The 23,449-nt window shown below is 41.1% G+C and overlaps 1 protein-coding gene across 1 annotated transcript in view; it reads left to right on the top strand.

Annotated features, from left to right (window-relative positions):
* ushbp1 (Usher syndrome 1C binding protein 1) overlaps nt 1-10,361 on the top strand; it is a 29,077-nt gene extending 18,716 nt beyond the window's left edge. The window contains exons 10-14 of the mRNA XM_052101895.1: nt 365-587; nt 6,194-6,352; nt 7,330-7,427; nt 7,532-7,654; nt 9,406-10,361. Coding sequence (XP_051957855.1) covers nt 365-587; nt 6,194-6,352; nt 7,330-7,427; nt 7,532-7,654; nt 9,406-9,571 — 769 coding nt within the window. The 3' untranslated portion in view covers nt 9,572-10,361. The remainder of the gene's footprint in view (nt 1-364; nt 588-6,193; nt 6,353-7,329; nt 7,428-7,531; nt 7,655-9,405) is intronic.
* Nucleotides 10,362-23,449: the final 13,088 nt, after the last annotated feature.

Here is a 23,449-nt window from a genome sequence, read left to right on the forward strand (position 1 = left end):
GAGGCAAACGAGGCTCTCAAGAGACCCCTAGTGTTACTACATTGACACAATGTCTTGTTCCATGATATATATATATATATATATATATATATATATATATATATATATATATATATATATATATATATATAATCTATATATATATATATCTCTATCTATCAGTGGATGTAGCCCAAATCTGAATTTGAGCATCCCGACAAACATTTCACCCAATTTTCAGTAGCTAATCGGATTAATTAAGATGGCTTAACATGCAATAACGCTCCCAAATGATTAAATACAGTTATTTAATTCTGATAATAAAACAGAGGTCATCTTGGATTTGAAAAGCCTCTTTTTGTCTCTCTCTTTCTGTATTCACCAGCTTACTCCAGTTTGAGGATAAGGCAGGTGTAATTCTGCAGAGGATCTCCCGGCTGAAGCAGGACAGGGCGGCTGTGTGTATCCCGCAGCAGAGTGAAGCTGGCGAGGGCAAGATCAGTCCTGACACTGGCACGCTTGCAGGTGTCAGAGGTCATGGCAGTTTACTATCCAAAAACACCAAAGAGGAGAAAGCAGCTCTACTGTATGAGCTGGTGACAGTCAGGGTGGGCTATCATGACAGATTCATCTTTAAACTCTAAATTCAGAACCAATTTTATACTTTTGACACTATAGTTTTATCATATATAAATTACAATCACAAGTGTAAATTACTTGAATAATTGTACTCCATTACTATACTTAAATGGGTCATGATATACTCTTTTATTATCTTCCCTGAGGTCCACTTATAATGTTAGTAAAGTTTTTTTGCACCAAAACAGTCATAATTTTGTAATAAATCCCACCCTCTCTCTGGCCCTATATCTGAAACGCTCAATTTTAAGCTGTCTGGCCCTTTAAGACTTTAATGTAAATGCCTACTGTTATGATTGGCTAACATCATGCAGCCCTTCCAATACAGCCATATTTGAAACTCAATTTAAAGAAAATAAGTGAACTCCACACAACATTATAAAGCTACATTTCAGGGCTAACACATCATTTACACCCAACACATTTCATTTGAATCAAACTGTTCACTCAAGCAGCACCATCAACTATCAAACAGTCATGACATTAAAAAATATTTATGAATGGAACTGGTTACTTACGGTTTTTCGTCCAATTTTTACCGCATCATCTTTCAGTACCAGTTTCTTTGCAAAGCTTGAATCACATTGTGACTGTTTCACAAGCAATCCATGCTGAAATCTTCTGATTACGCAAATGTAATACAATCCACGGTGATGTTTGGTGCTTCAACCTGCTTCAACAGGCCAAAGCAGAGGTCTTCACATCTCACATTTTACCAGTTTGTTTACACAGAGGACTGCATGCTTTCTCCCAGTCAGTGGCAGCAGCAGAATGAGACGCTTTTTAAAAAGTTGCGCTTGTACCGCTCTTTTTTATTTATTTATTTATTTTCTCCCCATTTCTCCCCAATTTGTAATGTCCAATTCCCAATGTAGTGACTTGCCTCAATCCGGGTGGCGGAGGAGGAATCCCAGTTGCCTCCTTATCACGCCGCTTGTTGAGCATGTTACCGCGGAGACCTAGCACGTGTGCATTCATGCTATTCTCTGCGGCATCCATGCGCAATTTACCACGTGCCCCACTGAGAGCGAGAACCACATTATAGTGACCACGAGGAGATTACCCCATGTGACTCTACCCTCCCTAGCAAACGGGCCAATTTGGTTGCTAAGGAGACCTGGCTGGAGTCACTCAGCACACCCTGGATTCGAACTTCTCTCCTCTTCAACTGTATGACTGACTGAGCACCAGTAGACAGGGCAAAGGGTGCATTGATGGAAAAATAGACATTGATTTCTTGCTGAAGAGGCAGTCAAATACAAATGTATTTGGTCCTTGTGATGTAAAAAGTTCCATAAATTCCAAATGAGCCGTTTTTGTAGCCTGGTTAATTAATGCTCTTTTTCTATTCAGAACAGTTCTGAAACTTACAGTACGTTTTTTATAGTACAATGACCTCTTATATGTCAAAAGATGAATGCCTCATGTCATGACCCCTTTAAGTGTCATTTGGGGGAATTTACTTTACTTGAGTACCACTGAAGCTGAAGACTTTTTTTTAAAGGATTAAATCATACTTTTTACCCCTTAATCCTAATTTCATCTAGACCTTCAAAGTATGGCTGAATGATTAATCAAATTAAATTCGAAATTGCGATATGACCCAGTGCGATTATCAAACCTTGAGGGCTACGATTTAATCAATTAAATATATAGTCTGAATGTGCTGCATGCTGTTATGTTTATAGTGTGTAGTGCCAGAGATTATTTAGCAGAGACAGGCCACTTTTATTGAAGTGAATGGGAGAAATTGAAACGCTCAACCAAGGAGTTCTGAGCACCCAAAGGGCCAATTGATGTAGAAACAAAGTCCCGCCTTACAGTTAAAAGAGCCAATCACCAGTCAATCAACTCTAGAACGTGCAAACGCATTAGCTATACAAGATGAGAAAATTGTGTCAATATGAGGTAAAGAACCACAATTTATGATATTAATATTGACAGAATTTATTGCTGATTTGAAATATGTCAAGATCAGTCTTGACCAACTGTTTTTGAGATTTCTGTGTTTCCCCATTCAAGTAGATAGGAGCTGCACTGACATGACTGGAAACAGCCTCCAGAGAGCATCCATCCATCCATCCATTGTCTGTCTTAGCTGACAAATAGCTGTTCCCTGTCTACCTATCATTGTAGGCGATTTAAAAGAGCACGCTCATAAAATGTGATGTCATCCATAGCAATAGCAACAAGGTCAATTCTGCCTTACTTTTATCTTAAGAGTTCCTTAGTAAAAGTTGCTCTTAGCAGTTTTGTGTATAGGTTAAGCAAAAACTCCTAGCTATGAACACTTTGGAGAACTCTTAGTGGTAAGATAAAAATCTTTGTGAATACGGGCCCCAAATTGTGTCATTCTTAGAATTTTGACACACTTTAAACTTAAATGTGACTCTAAGCGGCTTTATGCCTACGGCCCCAGATTTTTATGGACTGCATTTTTGCTGCATTAAAAGGCTGTTGTCAACTTAACTTGAAATTTCAGTTACTTCCGTTTTCTGCCAAAATAAAGGCTTGAGAGTTTTACAGGCCATGCTACGAGCAAATAAAACATTTTTTAGAGAAAAATTACTATTGAATAATAATAACAATGTTTTTTATAATTATAATTAAACAATAATAATATATTTATATAATAATTTCTTAACTTATTATTATTATATAACAACAATATTATATTCAAGTTGACTGTGTTTAAAAAATAGGATGAAAATTTTTCGAAACTCTTAAATCCGGAAGTCACATGACACCATGCGAGGATTGGACGTGTGAATGGCGAGCTCAGTGCACTTTGCTAGTTTTAATATTTGTTATGACATAAACCAGTGAGATTCATTACACTCTGTTCCATAACTGTTCTAGGAGGATAATATGTAAAATAATTCAAAATCCTCAGGCTCTGGAGACATTAAAAAACACTTATGTTCTCAAGCTGACACACCTGAGCAGGCAGCGGTCCCGGGAATCAATTTGGTTGGAGAGATGCAGGAAATGCGGCAATAGATGTTGAACATGTCGGCAATGCTGACGAAGGTCGTTGCTGACTTGGAGATTCTTGCTGTGATACATCGATTGATCCCTGCCATGGAGGCGAAATTCACTGGTATGGTTACAAGAGTGGGGGATGTCGAGAAACTGATCGATTATCTGGAGTCATCGGAGAGGGAATTATCTGCTAATCCGCTAGCCACCAAGGTAGATTTGGAGCATGTCTTGGAGAAGTTGGAGGACATGGAAAACCGTAGCTGGTGGAATAACATCTGTATTGTCAGAATTCCTGAGGGCAAAGAAGGACACAATATTGTGAAATTCCTAGATGGGCTCTTTCCGAGTCTGCTCGGCATAGCAGGCCATAAGCTGGAAATCGAGCAAGCTCACACGGTTCCGGTTTGGCAATCCGTGGAGGGAGACAATGGCCAAATTTCTAAGATCATCCGATAAAGATCTTGTGTTACTTGAGGCGAGGAGTAAAGGAAGGCTTTCTTGGAAGAACCACAGCATTTTATTGTTCCCAGACATTGCAAACTCGACAAGAGAAAAACGTGATCGACATCAACGGAAGGTTGCTTTTATACTGATATTCCCGGCCAAATTAATAATGGATGCTAAGGATGGCCGTAAAACATTCACATGCCCACAGCAAGCGATGTCCTTCATAAAGTCAATGGAGTCACCTTGTGGTACTCATATTGCAGCCAAGTGGACCGGCTCACTGAACATTCGTTTGACTGTCTGAAGAATCTGCGCGCTCTTTTTGTGTTGGTTTCACCTAGTGGCTGGAGTTTATTTTGTAGAGCGACACACATTCGAGTTGGTTTTATGGATGAAGCTACACACTCTTTGTGTTTATTCTGCCTACTGGCTTGAGTTTGTTTTATAGATTATCTTTTGCTGTGTAATTCTGTCTCACAAAATTTGTATAGAAACACTGGACTTGAGCAATCCGATGGCAGAGTTGTCACGGGGGCTCTTGTAGGCCTGCAAGGACTGTTTGAGTTTGGAGGGATGGATGCCAGTTGGCGCTGTTGTGTGCGGGGATAATGCACACTTTTTTTCCCCGTTTTTTCTGTTCTAGGGGATGTTCGGGGTTTTGCTCTTGCACTAATGTTTTAATGTGGTCTTTATAATCCTATTTGTGACACAATCAATTTTTTCTAACATGTCAAAATGTAAAATGTTAATAAGAGTGGATTGTCTCTCTCCATATGGAAAGTGAATGGGTTGGGGCATCCCATAAAAAGAAGGAAGGTTATTTCTCTTCTTAAGCATAAGAAATATGATATAGTGTTTCTTCAAGAAGCGCACCTTTCCACACAGGAAACTGAAAAATTTGGAAAGATATGGGGTGGGCATTTTTTTTTATAGTGCTTGCTTGAGTAAGATCAGGGGAGTCATTACATTGATAAGTAAACATCTACAATTCAAATGTCTCAAATAGAGTAAAGTTAAATAAGTCATTATTGTTTTAGCTGAAATTCAGGGACAAAGTCTTATTCTGGTGAATATGTATGCACCTAACATTGATGATCAGGGATTTTTTTTATAGATCTTTAAGGGATGTTGCAAACTGCTGGCACCCCTCATGATATAATATTGGGAGGAGACTTTAATCTTTTGATGGACTCAGTCCTTGATCATAGTGAAGCAAAAGTGTGCAAGCCCACTAGAGCAACAATGATGCTTCACTGGATGTGTAAAAATCTTGGTCTTAAAAATATTTGGAGACATTTGAACCCATCTGGTAGGGACTATAAATAGTTTTCTTCAATCCATAAGATGTACTCTAGAATAGATTATTTTTTTTATGTATCTAAGTCCCTCATTTCATCTATTGTTGATTGCTCAATTGGAAACATTTTAGTCTCAGATCATGCCCTGGTGTGTTTAGAGGAAATCATATAGTTGGTGCCTTAATGTATCCCTTTTGCAAAATCCTGAATTTCAACAAATGTTAAAGGCTGAAATCAATGTATATATGGAGACTCAGTATCCTCTGTGGGCATGGCTTGTGTCCAGAGTGTTTAATTCAGACATTTGTTTACATGTAGCCTCGAGCATATGGCTGAACCCAAAATTGCTACCATCTTGATTGTTTTGGGTTGAATGGATCACATGACTATGTCACATGACAACAAATACTTCATCTTTTTCAGGAATCTCCATTTTCCATGTTTTCACAGCATGTAACCACTTGGGAGTGCGTTTTTAAAAATCTCAGTTTTCGCTGCACAGAAACTGTGTCTTAGTGTGGACAGAATGCACAAACATAGAAAATAAGTTTTCAAACTAAAATGTATTAAGTAAGGACGTGGTTCCCGGTCGGCAGTAGAGCATGGGCAAAACCGTTTAATTATGGTTAAATGTAATCACAAGTTTTTATTATTGTTTATCATATCAAAGCTAAAACCTCAATCACAACATTTTTTCAAAAATAATTGCAATCGTTCAGCCCTATACCTCAATGTACAAAGTGCATATTTCACTAGTCATTGTGACATAATTCTATCCTTTTACTGAGCTAACATGTCTAATTCATAAACATGTCCCATACTTTAAGTCAAGATCTCATATCACACAGGAGGAGATGTCAGACTTGCGAGGGGACCTCAGACTCATTGAGAAAGAGAGAAGGTGTTTGGAGCTGGCACTGATGGTCCAGTGTGCTCAGGATTCAGCAGGTGCCCTGATCTTGGAGAGTCTGCGAGAGGAACAGAGTGAGAGGAGAGCCGCCCAGCAGGTGCAGTATAGTACAGTAACAGTATAGCCTCTGCTTAAAATTACATTTAACATTTGGGAGAAAATCAAGTCTGATAAACTTGAAGGCATGAGCTGTGACAAAGTTAACAACAATTTAAAAGTCAGCAGATCGAGAGATCTTGACCTGTGTCGGCTAATGACCTTTGCTAAAGACCTGTTGGTGTCTGCAAATCTGTTCATTGGGTGTTGACTGTAAATAATGTTTTTGTTTGTCTAACTATCACTTTAAAGGAGTACAACGAGAGAGTGCTCAACAACAAATTCACCTATATAATATAATGTTTCAATAACACGGGAAATCACAAGAATGATCTTACTGGAAAATCAGCAACAGGAGGTCAATTGTTTTGCCTGCTAAGATCAGTCTATTTTTTCTGAATTTCCGAATTTCGGCCAGTGGCCAAAGCTGGAACTACAGTTGTTCATATGTGCAACAGTACTGAAACCCAACCTCCTCTCTTTCTCTTACTACTTTGAATGGATGTGATGTGAAAGGTGCAGCACTTCCGATTATCAAAAACATTTGGTTTGTTACATTAATATAGTCCAAAACCGAAGCCTAACCATAACAGTAATTAGACAAAAACAACAGCATTGTTTTACTTACTTGTTTGAATGGATGTGACATGACAGGAACAGCAGGTTCGATTTTCGAACTATATATACTCCAAACACAAACCCTAAACCTAAACCTATTCCTAACAGTGCAGAGACCAAAACAGTGTTATTTTGCTTACTGTACTTCTGTGCATAGATATAGGATGTGATGTCAAAGGCACAGTTTTGGTGATATTCGTGGTATGAACTTTCGTCACATGTTGGCGCTTGTCCAGAATTTGCCACATTTGCCAGCTTTAGATGGAATAACATTCAGAACTAACAATTTCCTGTGTATTCATGTTGAAATCACAGAGTGATTTTAGCATGAAAGTTACTAGTACCTTGTTTCATTTGTAGAGGTTTGCTGAGAACCGAGCAAAACTGGAGAGTGGAGGAGGGATTCCTGGCCCTCGGAATCACTCTATCCTGAGAGAACTCCAAGCAGCCCTGCAAAGGTAGGAAAAAAATAAAGAAACCCAATAAAATAACTTAGATCAGCATGTTTACTTTATGAAAACTAAATTAATTTACCATTGAATGGTTCACAATTTGCTTTCAGGGAGCAGTCTTTGAAGAAGAGAGTGACATCTTTACACGAGTCATTGGACTCAGCGCTTACAGACTGCACCACCCAGAGAAGGATCAACAGAGAGGAGACCAGCCGTCTCTCCCACTACTTCAAGTACTCCAGAATTTAATTAATTATACATCACCTTATCAGGACCCACTTTAAATTAGGTGTCTTTAACTACTAATGTATATACTTGAATAAAAAATTAAGCAGTTGGTACAATGTACTAGCATGTAATTACATCTGTCTTTATACTTTTTAACATAACCTCTACCCAAGGTAGTAGCTAATGCAAATCTTGCCAGTTTTGCAGAACAACACATACATACACCTTTGTATCAAATGGGATACAGGTCATTGTATCAATGCTTATTTTTTAAATGTAACTACAATGTAGAGAAACACATCTAATATAAAGTGCTACCCACTATCATTATCATAATGGCTTTCAGAAATCACATGAATATGTAAATATTTATGCAATCACATGTAATTTTAGCAAATGACTATCATATGGCCATCCCATTTACAATCACTTGATCATCCTATTGAAGATGAAAAGTCGTGAAATTCAACATTTACAAAATACTAGCATCCCTTACAAAAATCGAAAGTTCGTGGCAAATTTGCCCCAAACTTGACGCAAATTTGGCACTGATAACTTTTACATGCAAATGAGCTTTGCGGCAAACATTCTTCATGAGAATGGTGTCTAATAAAATTAATTCTTAAAATGCTTTAAGTATCGCAAAATAAATAAATAAGTACTTTCAACATTCCTTTGCATTTTTTTATTATATTTTCAGTAAAGCTGCACTCTTGCTTGTAAAATACTGCTTAATTTGTATTATTATTACTATGAATCATTATTATTTATTATTATTAATAATATAACTACAGTGAACATTAAATTTTACAATAAAGTTGTAATATATTTCTGTTGCAATTTCTTTGATTTCAGGTGTCTCTTTAATTTATAATCGTGCTTTTATTTTGACATACACTGTTATTTATAAGTGTGCTTTTGATGGAAGCTTCACTTCTTCTGATGGATAAACAGTTCACTACATGGCCCAGTGTGATCTTTAAAATACAAATGCTGTGATTTATTTATATAAATATAAAGTCTACATGTGCTGCATGCTTCACAGTGAATTAATGCTCTGCTTTGTCATCTTATACAATGCAAATGATTCTCAATGTCTGTCGAGCGTCTAGTGTATGAGCGGTCTGCTTCACACATTAATTTAAAGCACTCAGCTCATGCAGGCTAATTGCAGCCTTTCGTGATTTAATAATCCCGGACATATCCCGATTTTAATTTGATTAATTGTGCATTTAAATTTAAAAGGAGTAACAGACAACACACTCAAGTAAGCATGTTAGAAATCGTGTGTCAGTCAAACAGTGTGCAAGTATTGCAGTCAGTGCTCAGTACGAAATGTACTGCAGAAACAATGGGATCATGACATATTTTTTATTTTAGTACTGACTTAGTATCGTATTTGACAACACTAGTTAGATGTATTACAGGATAAACATTATATCTGTACGTGAATAGCTAAAGGCTATATTAAAGTGAGCCATTGATAGGTTGGTTTCTTCAAAAAAATTTTATTAGAAGTTTCAGAATACTGTTTGCACATTCTGACTAGCCTAGACAAAGCATCATTGGATAAACCAGTGATCTGAGCCTGGGGTGTGACTGTTATTATCTGACCAATAGCAGATTGGGAGTGTTCTGGAAACCTGTCTGGAATCAATCATTATGTTTGCAATTTTGTTTGGTAAAATTACACACTTCAGCTTTAACGCAAATGTATAAAAATGGCTAGATCAATCACAGACATTTCTCTCTACAGTAAAGTCTCACACACCTACAGAAGTTCTCGTAAGAAGCACCAGGAGCAGCTGTGGCGACTGGAGAAGCAAATCACAGTCATAAGTGAACATCACGCTAGCCAAGAAGCTGAGCTGAGCGCCACACTGGAGGCTATGGAGTGGAAGAGAGAGGAAACTGTACTCTAGAACAGATTTTATAGACAAATATAAAACAAATAACATGGATATTTTATGAGACTAATTTGTAGAAATTAAATTTATTCCAGAGGATGGGTCATTTGGCCATTGAAAGGTAATTTTTGTGTATGCCAACAGTGGTCTTGGACTTTATACTAATATCAATCAGTGTAGCTACAGAGTCACTCAAAAGAAAAGGTTTTCAGTTAGTGGATGCCATTGCAAAAATATCCTATTTGCACGCATATTTGTTATCCATGATTGATTTTGGTATGTTTTATAAAGTGTAAAAAATAAAGAGTGTGTAGTTATCATGTACAAATTCCAGATTCTCTTTTTGTAAAAATAAATAAAATAAATAATAATAAAAAAAGAGTTAAAAAAGAGATTAAAAAAAAAACCTTTAAAAATGACCTCTTTAAATATCATAAAATATATATTTGTTTCTCTCAGATGTCTTTCTCATAAACAAATTTGAGCATGATTTTGTTATAATGCTTTCGCCTTTGCTCTTTCCGCTCGCATCTCAGCGTATTCATGATGGAGATCATTAAACTAGGTGTGAATACCTACCACACAGTTCGGATATTTTGCACTGAAATAGTCTGGTGGGAACAAAGAAATGAAAGACAAACTGCTCCTTGAGTGTTGCTGCAGTGGCTTAGTGTGTTAAGATGGTGAGGATGTGCTTTTTCCATGCGGATGACTTGGCCTAAATCTGCCTTTTGACACATTTTTCCCCATCCTGTTTCCTTTCTCCACTCTTAATATTTTTCTTGAATACTACTCATAATAATAAAGTAAATGAATATAAAGGTTGATTTCCTTGCAGTGATTTGGTCAAGATGAAGTTCAGAGAGTTGATAGAAAGGTTTGATCCGGGTAAAATTAACCATGGTTTTACTACAGTTATATGGTGTTAACATAGTAACGTCTAGGTACTGTCATAACCTCCGTTCCCTGATGGAGGGAACGAGACGTTGTGTCGATGTAATGACACTAGGGGTCGCTCTTGGGAGCCCCAAACACCTCAGATCTTTCAGAAAAAGCCAATGAGAATTGGCGATTGGAATTTGCATGCCACTCCCCTGGACATATTGGTATAAAAGGAACTGGAATGCATCCACTCATTCAGGTTTTGTGTTGAGGAGCCGAGACAAGGTCCCGGACATTTCAGCGGGTAGTACAGCGTTGTGGCAAGAGGGACACAATGTATCGTTATAACCATCATGGAACGGAGGTTACAACCGAGATGAACCTCTTCTGTACCTCACTCGATGTTGTGTCGATGTAGTGAAACTAGGGGTCCCAATACAAAACGCCACAACAGTTGAACTGTGTTACATGAACTGCAGGTGCATGCAGGCTACTGTGTGTGTAAAAGCAGATGCACTCGGACTGCACATAGCCTCCCCCAACGCCCCAAAAAACGTTGTATATTTCCCCACATGGCCGGGAGCGGCGCCCCGACCCCAGGCCAATTGACACATGACCGTTCGACTCCGAAGAACAAATCTGAATGAGTGGATGCATACCAGCTCCTTCTATACCCGTATGTCCGGGGGAGTGGCATGCAAATTCCACTCACCAATTCTCATTGGCCTTTTCTCAAAGATCTGAGGTGTTTTGGGCTCCCAAGAGCGACCCCTAGCATCACTACTTCGACACAACGTTGAGTGAGTGACAGAAGGGAAACCATGTTTTAGTGGTTACTATAAAATACCATGGTGATACTATGGTTACTGTATTAAAACCATGATTCTATTTTGTAAGAGACGGTTAGGTTTAGGTGTAGAGGTTGGTGTAGGGTGTCTGTGGGACTATAAATAAACACAATGCAGTGATGCACTGTGTTAGTATTTAATAAGGTGTGCAAATACTATATGTCTAACACTATTTGCACTTAGTGCAAAGAACATGTTGCTATTTACATTTAGTGCAAATAGCCTCTGCCTTTTTATTGTTATTGTTATTTAGAAATCCTGTTGACTTTAAATCTCATATAGCATCCCATGTTTCTAGGATATTGAAACATGGGATGCTATATGGACAACATGTTGATATCAGACATGATATCTAGGACAGTAATATTTTAAAAGAAGTTCATGTTTAGGTACATATTACTTTAAATCTTAGATTCCATTATTATGACTTAAATTACGTTAATAGTAATTTATTAACTAAAAAGAGCTTGTGTTTAAAAACAATAGCTGCTGTTTAAAGAAGGTTATCCCTTTTAGAACTGGAAAAAAACATCTTGTGGAGATTTTGTTTGTGTTCCGCAGCTCGCACTCCTTTCCAGTCGAACTGCAAAGAAAAATGGGAACAAATGTGTTCCCTGAGTTGCGGATGCAATCTTAGTGTATTAATATGTAAGGACGCTTCAATGTGGATTAGAACCAAGGGCCTCTATAAATGGGGCGAATAAATTATCACTAGACCACCCAGTTAAACTCTTTACAACAGAGCTGTTTGATGTACTTGTCCAGTGGCCAACAATATCTCATGATCAAAAGTAGCAGACATAGAGCTAAAGTTATCAAATGTATTATGTGTAAATTATGTTAATATTTATTTTAGAGCTTGAATTGATCATCAAAACTGACTGTTCATCAAAACAACCCCAACCCCACCCTGACCCTCAACAAACATTCCTGTGGTCATACAGGGGAATACACACACACACACACACACACAATATATATATATATATATATATATATATATATATATATATATATATAAAATCACACACATTAATAACTATACCTCTCTCTCCACTGCCCCTCCCTGAGATCCCCCCAACAACACAAAATATTTGCCCCATTTCCCCACAAACGAGTCCAAATTCCCCAGTTTTCTAGATGACCCTTCTTCGAAATCCACCACCCTCCCCATCTCCGACCACCAATCCTGAAATGGCGGTGCTCCAGCTGAATCCTGTCCCCTTAAAACAATTTGTCTGCCAATCATGACACTGGTTAGGACCCACTTTTGTATATGTTTATTCCCTATATTTATGACTGCTTAAAATACAGAGTCTGGGGCACAATTAAATTTGAGTGCCCAATACGTCACATAAAACTCTGAACATTCAACCAAAACTCTTGGATCTTAACACACCACCAAAAAACATGGGTTTTGTCTCCATCTTCTGATTGGCATTGCCAGCAGGTGGGCGTGTCTTTAAGACTAAGCCTATACACTCTAGAGGGGGTCCATTAGAATCAATGTAAAATCATGAATTGCATAAGGCACACCCTTGTATCTCTAGATGCAGACTTGATGTTTTCTAGAATCCTAGCCCACAATCTCCGCCAATACCAAGTTTAAATCTTTCTCCCATAATCTCTTGATAGAAGTTAAAGCTCCATCCCCAGACTTTGAATTAGCAGGGAGTAATACATTGATGCCTCATGACCTTTTCCAAAAGCAGTAATCACTGCTCCCAAAGTATTACTGCTTTAGGGGGGTGTATGCTACTCCCAAAAATAGTACAGAGCAAGTGGCACAGCTGTAAATACATAATGAACTGATATCTGGGAATACCAAAATGTTGAACCAAATTTTCAAAGGATCTCAACACTCCAATCTCATATAGGTCACTGAGTGTATTAACTTTCCTCACAATCCTCTCTGACCAGCAGAAAGGGGACTTATTAATACATAATTCATACCATATGCTCGAGGCAACCTTTAAAGAAATGTCAGAATTAAACACTCTGGACACTTTGTCCATACTGAGTGCAAATGTGAGATAACGGGGTGTAACTTAACTTCTCCGATTAGTTTTATAGAAAGGCTTTGCAATGGCGAAATAGGGGCAAGAACTTCTTGTTCAATACAAAACCAGGGAGGGTCTCTCTCAGGTGGAAGCGACCAATGAGCCAAATGTCTGAGACAGAATGCATAATAATAAAACTAAATCTTGTGTAGGCCTATCCCACCTTTGTCAATCGGCCTATGCAATTTATTGAAATGTAATCTGGGACGTTTACCATTCCAAATTAAGGACTTCGCTATGCTATCAAATTGCTTGAAATAAGAGAGGGGGACATCTACAGGGAGAGACTGTAGCAGGTAACTGAATTTTGGAATACAATTAATTTTAATAACATTAACCTTCCCAATCATAGATAAATGTAACGAAGCCCACCTGCCCACATTGCTTGAAAACCTTTTTATTAAAGGGTCAAAATTAACTCTAACAAAATCACACAATTTTGCTGGGAATAAAATACCCAAATACTTAATGCCCTGTTTGGGCCACTGGAAGGTGCCCGGCTGATAAGCCGATACCAGGTAGTACGCTGTAAAAGCCAAAGCTTCGGATTTAGACCAATTAACTCTGTATCCCAAAAACTTAGAAAAGGAATTAATAATTCTGTGGAAAAAAAGGCATAGAGCTAGTAGGGTCAGAGACGAATAATAAAATATCATATGCGTAAAGCAAAAGCTTATGCGCCACACCTTCCACCACTACCCATGGAAAATCATCTTCCTTTCTTATCGCAGCTGCTAATGATTCCAGGGCAAATCAGAACAATAATGGGGAAAGAGTAAAATATCCAAAGTAAAATAATCTGAAATTGTCACGGTATTTAATCCTATGTCTCTTCCTTGTCTCGTGCCTTGTTCTTAGTGTGTGTTGTGTGGGTGCGTGAATGTGTGGGCGTGTTGTTTGTACCATGATTAGCGCTCTGCCGCAATCACTCCTCTCACCAGCTGTTACTCATTCCCATTCCCTTTAAATTCTCACCACTCTCTCATCTCCTTGTCAGATCGTTGTTTGTGATGTCCGGTGTTGTTCGCTCTTCAGAGTTCCAGTCCAGGTCTCTCGTTGTCCCTGTTTCGTGTCCTGTTTGCTGTTACCCGGATTCGCCGTGTCTGTTCAACACTTCTCTTCACTCTTCTCACCACGATCATCTGACCATTGGAGACTCTGCGCCACTAGACCATCACCCCGGACTTTTCCCCTATCTTCTCAATTTGACTGTCAATAAACTAATTGTCAACTTGCAACTTGCTTCCTAGCTTCATTACGTCACAGAAATTAATCCATTCGTTTGTACTACCTCTACCAGGTGTCTATAACATTTTCCCGAACCTGTACATTTCCAAAATCTTAAAAAGATAATTCCATTCTACCATATCAAATGCCTTTTCTGCGTCAAGTCACATGGCAGCAACCAGAGTCTGATCATTCACCACTGACCACATGATACTGATGAAACGCCTAATGTTATCAGAAGAGCTACGGCCCCAAATAAACCTCACCTGATCTATATGTATAAGAGATGTCATATCTTTACTTAATCGGTTAGCCAAAAGTTTATACAATATTTTAACATCTAGCTGGATCAGGAAAATTGGATGGTAACTCTTACTCTCGCTTGGATCTTTGTCCTTTTTAAGAATCAGACTGATCCGGGCTTGCATCATGGTTGGAGGAAGCTTTCCATTCTTTAATGCAGGGGTTCTAAACCTTTTGCAAGCTGGGCCCCCCCAAAGCTGGTTCATTGCAGTTGGGGCCCCAGTGCCCCCCGCCCCGCGCTTTATTGTTGTTATTATTATTATTATTATTATTATAATTGGCAGTAGCACCAGACTTCTAATGTGAGCTTGCAGGTATTATTATTATTATTATTATTATTATTATTATTATTATGAGTAGTAGTAGGCCTATCATCATTACTAGGCTATTGCTATATAATTATATGAGGTTACATGCTTTATTGTTGTTATTATTATTATTATTATTATTATCATCATCAGTAGGCCTATTATCATTTCTAGGCTATTGCTATAATTGGGAATTGGCACCAGACCTCTGATATTAATTTATGCTTTATTATTGTTATTATTACTAGGCCTAATAGTAGGCATCATCTGCATTTTTTACAGAAGCTTGCTGGTAGGTGATGTTAATGTGAGACCTGAGCCTGCTTTGCCTTGCAAAGATCCTCAATTCTTGGCTCAATGTTTGATAAACATAGCCTCAAATGATCCTCGATTTGTGCACGATTGCAGTATTTCGTTTTGAGTGCAGTCATTTTTGAGAATCCTGCCTCACACAAATATGTCGACGCGAAAGGAAGGAGAATCTTCAAGGCGACGTCACAGAGTTCAGGGTATTCCTGCATCAATGCTGCCCAGAATGACGAAAGAGGGCAGGAGCTAAAGAGTTCCTTCAGTCTACTGTCACTCTTCAACTCAATAAGCTGTTCCTGCATATCAATTGATAGCTCGTTTGCTGTGCACACAAACGGATCTCGAACCCACGCAAAAGAGCGATAATCCTCTTTAAAGTACGTCGCAAATTGTTTTCTCATTGCCGACAGGTGCTCAGACACTGATTGAAATAGGGAGGAGAAATCGTGTGACGTGCCTGCATCAGTGATAAAATCTGCAAGGCTGGGGAACATGGCGCAGTTCCCTCGACTGGGAGACCTCAGTCAGTCCGGATCGGGAACAGCATCTCCACCACCACCACACTGAGCACTGGGGTCCCCCAGGGCTGTGTGCTCAGTCCACTGCTGTTCACTCTGCTGATTCATGACTGTGCAGCAATGCACAGCTCGAATCACATCATCAAGTTCGCCGATGACACGACCGTGGTGGGTCTCATCAGCAAGAACGACGAGTCAGCATACAGAGAGGAGGTGCAGCGGCTGACGAACTGGTGTAGAGCCAACAACCTGTCCCTGAATGTCGACAAAACAAAAGAGATGGTTGTTGACTTTAGGAGAGCACAAGGTGAACACACTCCGCTGAACATCGACGGCTCCTCTGTGGAGATCGTCAAAAGCACCAAATTCCTTGGTGTTCACTTGGCGGAGAACCTCACCTGGTCCCTCAACACCAGCTCTATCACCAAGAAAGCCCAGCAGCGTCTCTACTTTCTTCGAAGGCTGAGGAAAGCACATCTCCCAACCCCCATCCTCACTACATTCTATAGAGGGACTATTGAGAGCATCCTGAGCAGCTGCATCACTGCCTTGTTTGGGACTTGCACCGTTTCGGACCGCAAAGCCCTGCAGAGGATAGTGAGGACAGCTGAGAAGATCATTGGGGTCTCTCTTCCCTCCATCAAAGACATTTACAAAAAACACTGTATCCATAAAGCAACCAGCATTGTGGACGACCCCACACACCCCTCACACAAACTCTTTACCCTCCTCCCGTCTGGCAAGAGGTACCGAAGCATTCGGGCCCTCACGGCCAGACTGTGTAACAGCTTCTTCCCCAAGCCATCAGACTCCTCAATACTCAGAGACTGGTTTGACACACATGTGTCCTGAGTTGCACTTCAATTACTGTCACTTTATAACTGTCTGCTACCTCAATAACTGCTATGTGCATAGAACACTATCTCATAGTATGTTATGTTTACATTTTAGAAACTATCATCTTTTGCACTACTGAGTACTGGTCGGCGCTGCACTGTCTATTGTCCTGTTCATTGTCAGAAATTTGTTGTACTGTCCCGTACTTTTTGCACATGTTTGCATGTGCACTTTATATAGGTATATATAGGTTTTTTATATAGGTATTTTATTTCGTTGTGTTGTCTCATGTGGTCCTGTGTTGGTCCTTTGTTGTTTTTATGTAGCACCATGGTCCTGGAGGAACGTTGTCTCGTTTTGCTGTGTACTGTACTAACTGTATATGGTTGAAGCGACAATAAAAACCACTTGACTTGACTTGACTGATGCGGCCATGCCAGAGGTCTAATTTTTGTGTGAAGGCGTGCACTTTGTCTGCAAGGAGCAAAATATGAGTTTCGCGGCCTTGCAAAGACAGGTTGAAATCAAACAAATGAGCGCCGTTTTCTAAAGTCTATGAGCGCAGCACACACAAATAAACTAAATTGACATACTGCAGTTAAATTTCAAAATGTGGTGTTTTTATATTTATAACATTTGAATACAGTTCAGCAACATACATCACACCGACCTGATCGACCAAGAGAGCTGACAATTGACCATCACTTAATTTACCATCACCTCACGATTGAAAATGTGACACTGATTTCATATGACAGTTCAACAAACAAGTTAATAATATTAAGTCACTTACATTTTAGACGAAATAATTACTGTTTTGGTCTATTTTAGCAGCGAAAATAGATCCGATGAATCCAAACAAAGATCACAGCATAGCCATAGCGCATCTAACAGCAATACTCAATCGTGTTTTGAATGATTCAGTGTTGTGAACGAATCGGTTGAGTCAAAGATTCAATGACCTATTCACAAACATCTGTCTCATTCTTGATGAATCGGCCGTTTGAACGAATCGTTTGAAAGAACGACTCAATGACTCGCTTAATGAAACCGCTTATGCTTATCACCTGCATTTGCGCTCACTATCGACAAACCAATCAAATTTGTTCAAAACTTTTTTTTTTAAATCAGTCCAAACACATTTTAATTTTTATTCAGGAGTTATGTATATACAAAACTATAACTATTTATGACAGAAGTTTAGTGATAAAAAAAATGTGCCCCAAAAAAATTTTTTCTCCAGTTTTTTTTCCCTTCCATCGTAGCCTACTCGCGCCCCCCCCGTGTCCGAACCACTGCTTTAATGATTCCATATAAACTTCTTGCAAAAGTAGAGCCAGTTCTGTAGCATAAGATCTAAAAAACTCAGCGGCAAAGCCATCTGGCCCAAGAGCCTTGCCTCACCAAGCTCCTCCAAGCTTATCTCAGAATCAAGATAATTTTTTGCTCAGCCGTCTGTTTAGGAAGTTATAATGGTTCCCTAATGTCTCTAATATCCTCATCAGTAGATGAAGACGTGGAACTATAGAGATCAAGATAGAATTCTTTAAAAGCATTATTTATATCATTGGCTGAGGTAAATATTTCACCACCAGCAGATTTCACTGAGGGAATGGTAGAAAAACTCTCTCTGTTTAACAAGAAGTTTTCCTGCCTTGTCCCCCGACACAAAGTATGACTATTGCCCTGAATAGCCAAAACCCCACCTTCGGCAACAAAATAGTATTATATCTGTATTTCAATCGGGTCAATTCTCTGAGGCCATCAGACGACATTTGGCACTTCAGCTCTGTCTCAGCACTTTTAATATTCCCTTCCAACTCCACGAGTTCTCGTGCTTTGGATTTTTTGGTGAATGAGGCATACTCTATGATCCGGCCCTTAAGAACCACCTTAAGTGCCTCCCAAGCCACACCCACAGAGGATACTGAGGACCAGTTGGACTCCATTTAAACATTGATTTCAGCCTTTAACATTTGTTGGAATTCAGGATTTTGCAAAAGGGATACATTAAAACGCCAACTATATAATTTCCTTTTCTCCATATGTGGCAACATCTCTAAACTGGGCATGATTTGAGACTTAAATGTTTCCAATTGAGCAATAAACAAAAGATGAAATGAGGGACTTAGAAATAATAATAAAAAAACTGTTCTACAATAAATCTTATGGACTGATGAAAAAATGTGTAGTCCATACCGGATGGGTTCAAAAGTCTCCAAATATCTGTAAGACCAAGATTTTTAAACATCCTATGAAGCGTCAATGTAGCTCAAGGGGGCTTAGACATTTTTGCTTCACTATGATCAAGGACTGATTCCATCAAAATATTAAAGTCTCCTCCCAATATTATATCATAAGTGGTGCCAGTGGCTTACAAAATCCCTTCAAGATCTATAAAAAAGCCCTGATCATCAACGTTAGGTGCATAAACATTAGCCAAAATAAGACTTTGCCACTGAATTTCTAATAAAACTATAATGACTCTTCCTAATTTATCTTTAATCTGTTTGAGATATTTGAATTGTAGATGTGTGTAATGTGTAAAGTGTAATGGCTCCCCTACTCTTACTTGAGTCAGCACTAAAGAAAACATGTCCACCCCATATCTTCCCAAATTGTTCATCTTCCTGCAGGGAAAGATGCATTTCTTGAAGAAACTCTACATCATATTTCTTATGCTTAAGAAGAGAAATAACCTTCCTTCTTTTTATGAGGTGCCTCAACACATTCACACTCTTTGTGGAGAAAGACAATCCACTCATATTAACATTTGACATTAGAACAAATTGATTGTTTGTCAAAAACTATGAAGACCACATTCCAACATTAGTGCAACAATCAAACCCCAAACTTCCCCCAAACCAAACAAACAGAAAATAAGAAAAACATGCACATTAACCCCGCGGACGACAGTGCCAACTGGCATCCATCCCTCTAAACTCAAACGGTCCAAGTACACCTTCGACAGCCCCTGTGACAGCTTTGGATTGCTCAAGTCTGGTGTTTCTATACAAATTTTGTGAAACAGAATTACACAACAAAAGATAATCTATGAATTAAACTCCAGCCAATAGGTGGAATAAACACAAAGAACGTGTAGATTAATCTACATAACTGTCCCGAAGGTGTGTTCCTCTACAAAGAAAACTCCAGCCACTAGGCGGAACCAGCAAACAAATAAAAGGTGCTCAGTTCCCCTTCTGTCGCTCTCTCCACGTTGTGTCGGAGAAGCGACACTAGGGGTCTCTCTTGAGCCACCGAATATACCTCTGATCTATGAAAAAAAGCCAATGAGAAGTTGGCAGTCAGTATTTGCATACCCCGCCCCCGGACATACGGGTACAAAGGCAAGGCAAATACTAGAGTTCATTCAGAAATTTTCTTCGGAGCCGATGGTCTTGTATGCTGTCTGCTACGAGTTACACACACACCCGTGTATTCCTCTGACGATCTGCATGCTGTTGGATTTGGTGCATAACAGCGGCTTTCTCCTATCCTGTGCACGGCTGTGCATTGTTGCCCCTGGGCGCTGCATCCAGACAGTGCAGATAAAAACTCGAAAGAGTTTCTTAAAAGAGTGATTTTATTTAAAAGAGTAATTTCCTCTAAAAGAGCAAACACAGTGAGCGTTGAACGTCCTTTTAAGGATGCGTCTTTATAAAGATGCCGTTCCGCCGTTGTGTAGTTCCTGGATGCGGTAGAGTGCTCTCCGTTTCAGACAGCCACAGGCGTTGTCTCGTGTGTCTGGGTAGCGATCACACCGAGGCTGCGTTTGTGGATGGTTCATGTTCTCACTGCGAGAACATGACCATGACAACGTTGTGGTCGCGACTTGTTTTCAACCGAGAACAAGCCACTCTAGCCGCCCCTCGTATTGCTCCTTCTTCCCACGGGATTGAGGACGGTGCGAGTGGCGCTGGGGGCGATTTTGGGGGCGGCAGCGGGTGCGGCTCCATCGGGTACCAGAGACCCGCGTTGACTCCCGTCCGTGCTCAAGGCAACAGCGGCTCACCTCACAGCCAGCCTGCCTATCCTCTAGAGCTCGAAGCGGATGAGCTCGCCGCTGCATTGGAGAGCGCGGCTGGCCCACGGGGCTGCGCAAGTGTGCATTTCCCCCAGTGAGCCTTCTTGCACAGGTGCTGTGCAAGGTCAGGGAGGACGAGGAGCAAGTCACTCTAGTGGCTCCATACTGGCCCACCCAGGCCTGGTTCTCGGACCTCGTACTCCTCGCTACAGCCCCTCCCTGGCGAATTCCCCTGAGGAAGCACCTTCTTTCTCAGGGGCAGGGCATGCTCTGGCATCCGCATCCAGACCTCTGGAAACTCCACGTTTGGTCCCTGGATGGGACGCGGAAGATCTAGCTGGCCTACCACCTACTGTTGTAGACACGATCAACCAAGCCAGAGCCCCTTCCACCAGGCAGCTCTACGCCCTGAAGTGGCGCTTGTTCGCAAATTGGTGTTCTTCCCGGGCTGAAGACACACAGAGGTGTGCTCCTATTCTGCAGTAGAGGTTGGAGGGAAGGCTGTCCCCGTCCACCTTGAAGGTGTATGTTGCTGCTATCGTGGCCCACCATGACGCAGTAGACAGCAAGTCCCTTGGTAAGCACGACTTAATCATCAGGTTCCTAAGAGGCACCCGGAGGTTAAATCCCTCCCGGCCAAGCCTGTTCCCCTCCTGGGACCTCTCGGTAGTCCTCACGAGCCTCCAGAGACCTCCCTTTGCGCCGCTAGAATCAGTTAGACTCAGGGCCCTCTCTCTTAAGACTGCCCTGCTGATCGCGCTCGTCTCCATCAAGAGGGTCGGGGACCTGCAAGCGTTCTCTGTCAGCGACACTTGCCTGGAGTTCAGACCAGGTAGTGAACCTGCAAGCACTGCCCCGGGAGGAGGCAGACTCAGCCCCGTCGTTACTGTGTCCGGTACGTGCTTTGCATTCCTATCTGGACCGCACGTAGAGTTTTAGACACTCTGAGCACCTCTTTGTATGCTTGGGAGACAGTGGAAAGGAAATGCTGTCTCCAAACAGAGGCTTTTCCACTGGGTAGTAGATGCCATTTCATTGGCTTATCACACTCAGGCCTTGCCCCCCCCTTTGCGGGTCCGAGCTCGCTCGACAAGGAGTGTTGTGTCCTCGTGGGCACTGGCCAGGGGTACCTCCCTGGCAGACATTTGTAGAGCAGCGGGTTGTGCGACACCCAACACCTTTACGAGATACTATAATCTCAGGGTTGAGTCAGTTTCATCCCGTGTTTTCTCAGGTCCGAGCCAGTAGAACTCGGTAACACGCTGATGGGCTGGCCGGGTGAATCGCTTGCATATAGCGCCCTTTCCCTCGCTTGAGGTAAAACTGTGCATCTTTTTTCTCAGGAGATTCCACTCAACCCGAATCCCTGGTCGATTCCTCCCTAGCCCTCATGGATCCGCAGTTTGGCGGAGGAACTTGCTGACCCAATCCACTGCGGGTATTCAAATCTACCCTGTACTGGAATAGGTGCTCCACAGGGTGAGGACTCCTACGCGGACTCCCCCTGTGTGTATTTTCCGTGATACGGTCCCCTTACGAGCGGACCCGCGTTTTCCTTGGGTAAGTTTCGGCTGCCCTTTGGTCGCCGTGTGTAGCAACTCCCCCCTCGCTGAGGCTGGATCTACCACCGCGCCACTTCCACGTGTCGCCTAAAAACACATGTGATGTATTCACCACCTTACCTCCCCAGCTGGGTAGGGGTGGTCTCCGCAGGGTCTTTTCCCCCTGAAAGAATAGGAAATTGGGTAAGACCCCCTTCCCTCAGTGCGTGTAAGGGCCCCGGCTGTCTATTGCTCTATGCGAGAAACATAGAGAGAAAAGAGGCCCAGCCAGGCTTGGCCCGTTCCCAGGTTGGCAAGCGTCGCCTTGTTCCCCTGTCAGGGTAACCAAAAGGATTCCGACTACTTTTTTGGGGCATTGGGGAAGGGTACGTGTAGTCTGATACAGCTGGTCGTCTGGCACGTAAAAAACACCTGCCCGCTCCTGTGTCAGACCACGTACACGGCTCAGCGCATGGCGTAATTTAAATTGGACCCCTAGTGTCGCTTCTCCGACACAACGTGGAGAGAGCGACAGAAGGGGAACGTCTAGGTTACGAATGTAACCTAGACGTGCTGAGCCGAGCCGCTGTAGTGGCCAGACCATTTCCGGCTCCTCAGAAAAATCCTGAATGAACTCTAGTATTTGCCTCGCCTTTGTACCTGTATGTCCGGGGGCGGGGTATGCAAATACTGACTGCCAACTTCTCACTGGCTTTTTTTCATAGATCAGAGGTATATTCGGTGGCTCAAGAGAGACCCCTAGTGTCGCTTCTCCGACACAACGTCTCGTTCCCTCCATCGGTGAACGGAGGTTACATTCGTAACCTAGACGTTTCCTCGGAAAGTCAAACGAAAGCTCAGTGAGCTGGCCTATTCGGGTGCTACATGAGTGCAACAAATTACCTAATCACTCCAAGGACTTGCCAGAAATACTCCACAAAACAAACTAGGCAGAATTCAGCCGCTAGGCAGAATCAGCACAAAAAGAAACAAAAAAGGTGTTCAGTTTCCTTGGACAGTCAATTGGATGTTC

Source organism: Xyrauchen texanus, chromosome 32 (assembly GCF_025860055.1).
Source record: "Xyrauchen texanus isolate HMW12.3.18 chromosome 32, RBS_HiC_50CHRs, whole genome shotgun sequence".
NCBI lineage: Eukaryota > Metazoa > Chordata > Actinopteri > Cypriniformes > Catostomidae > Xyrauchen > Xyrauchen texanus.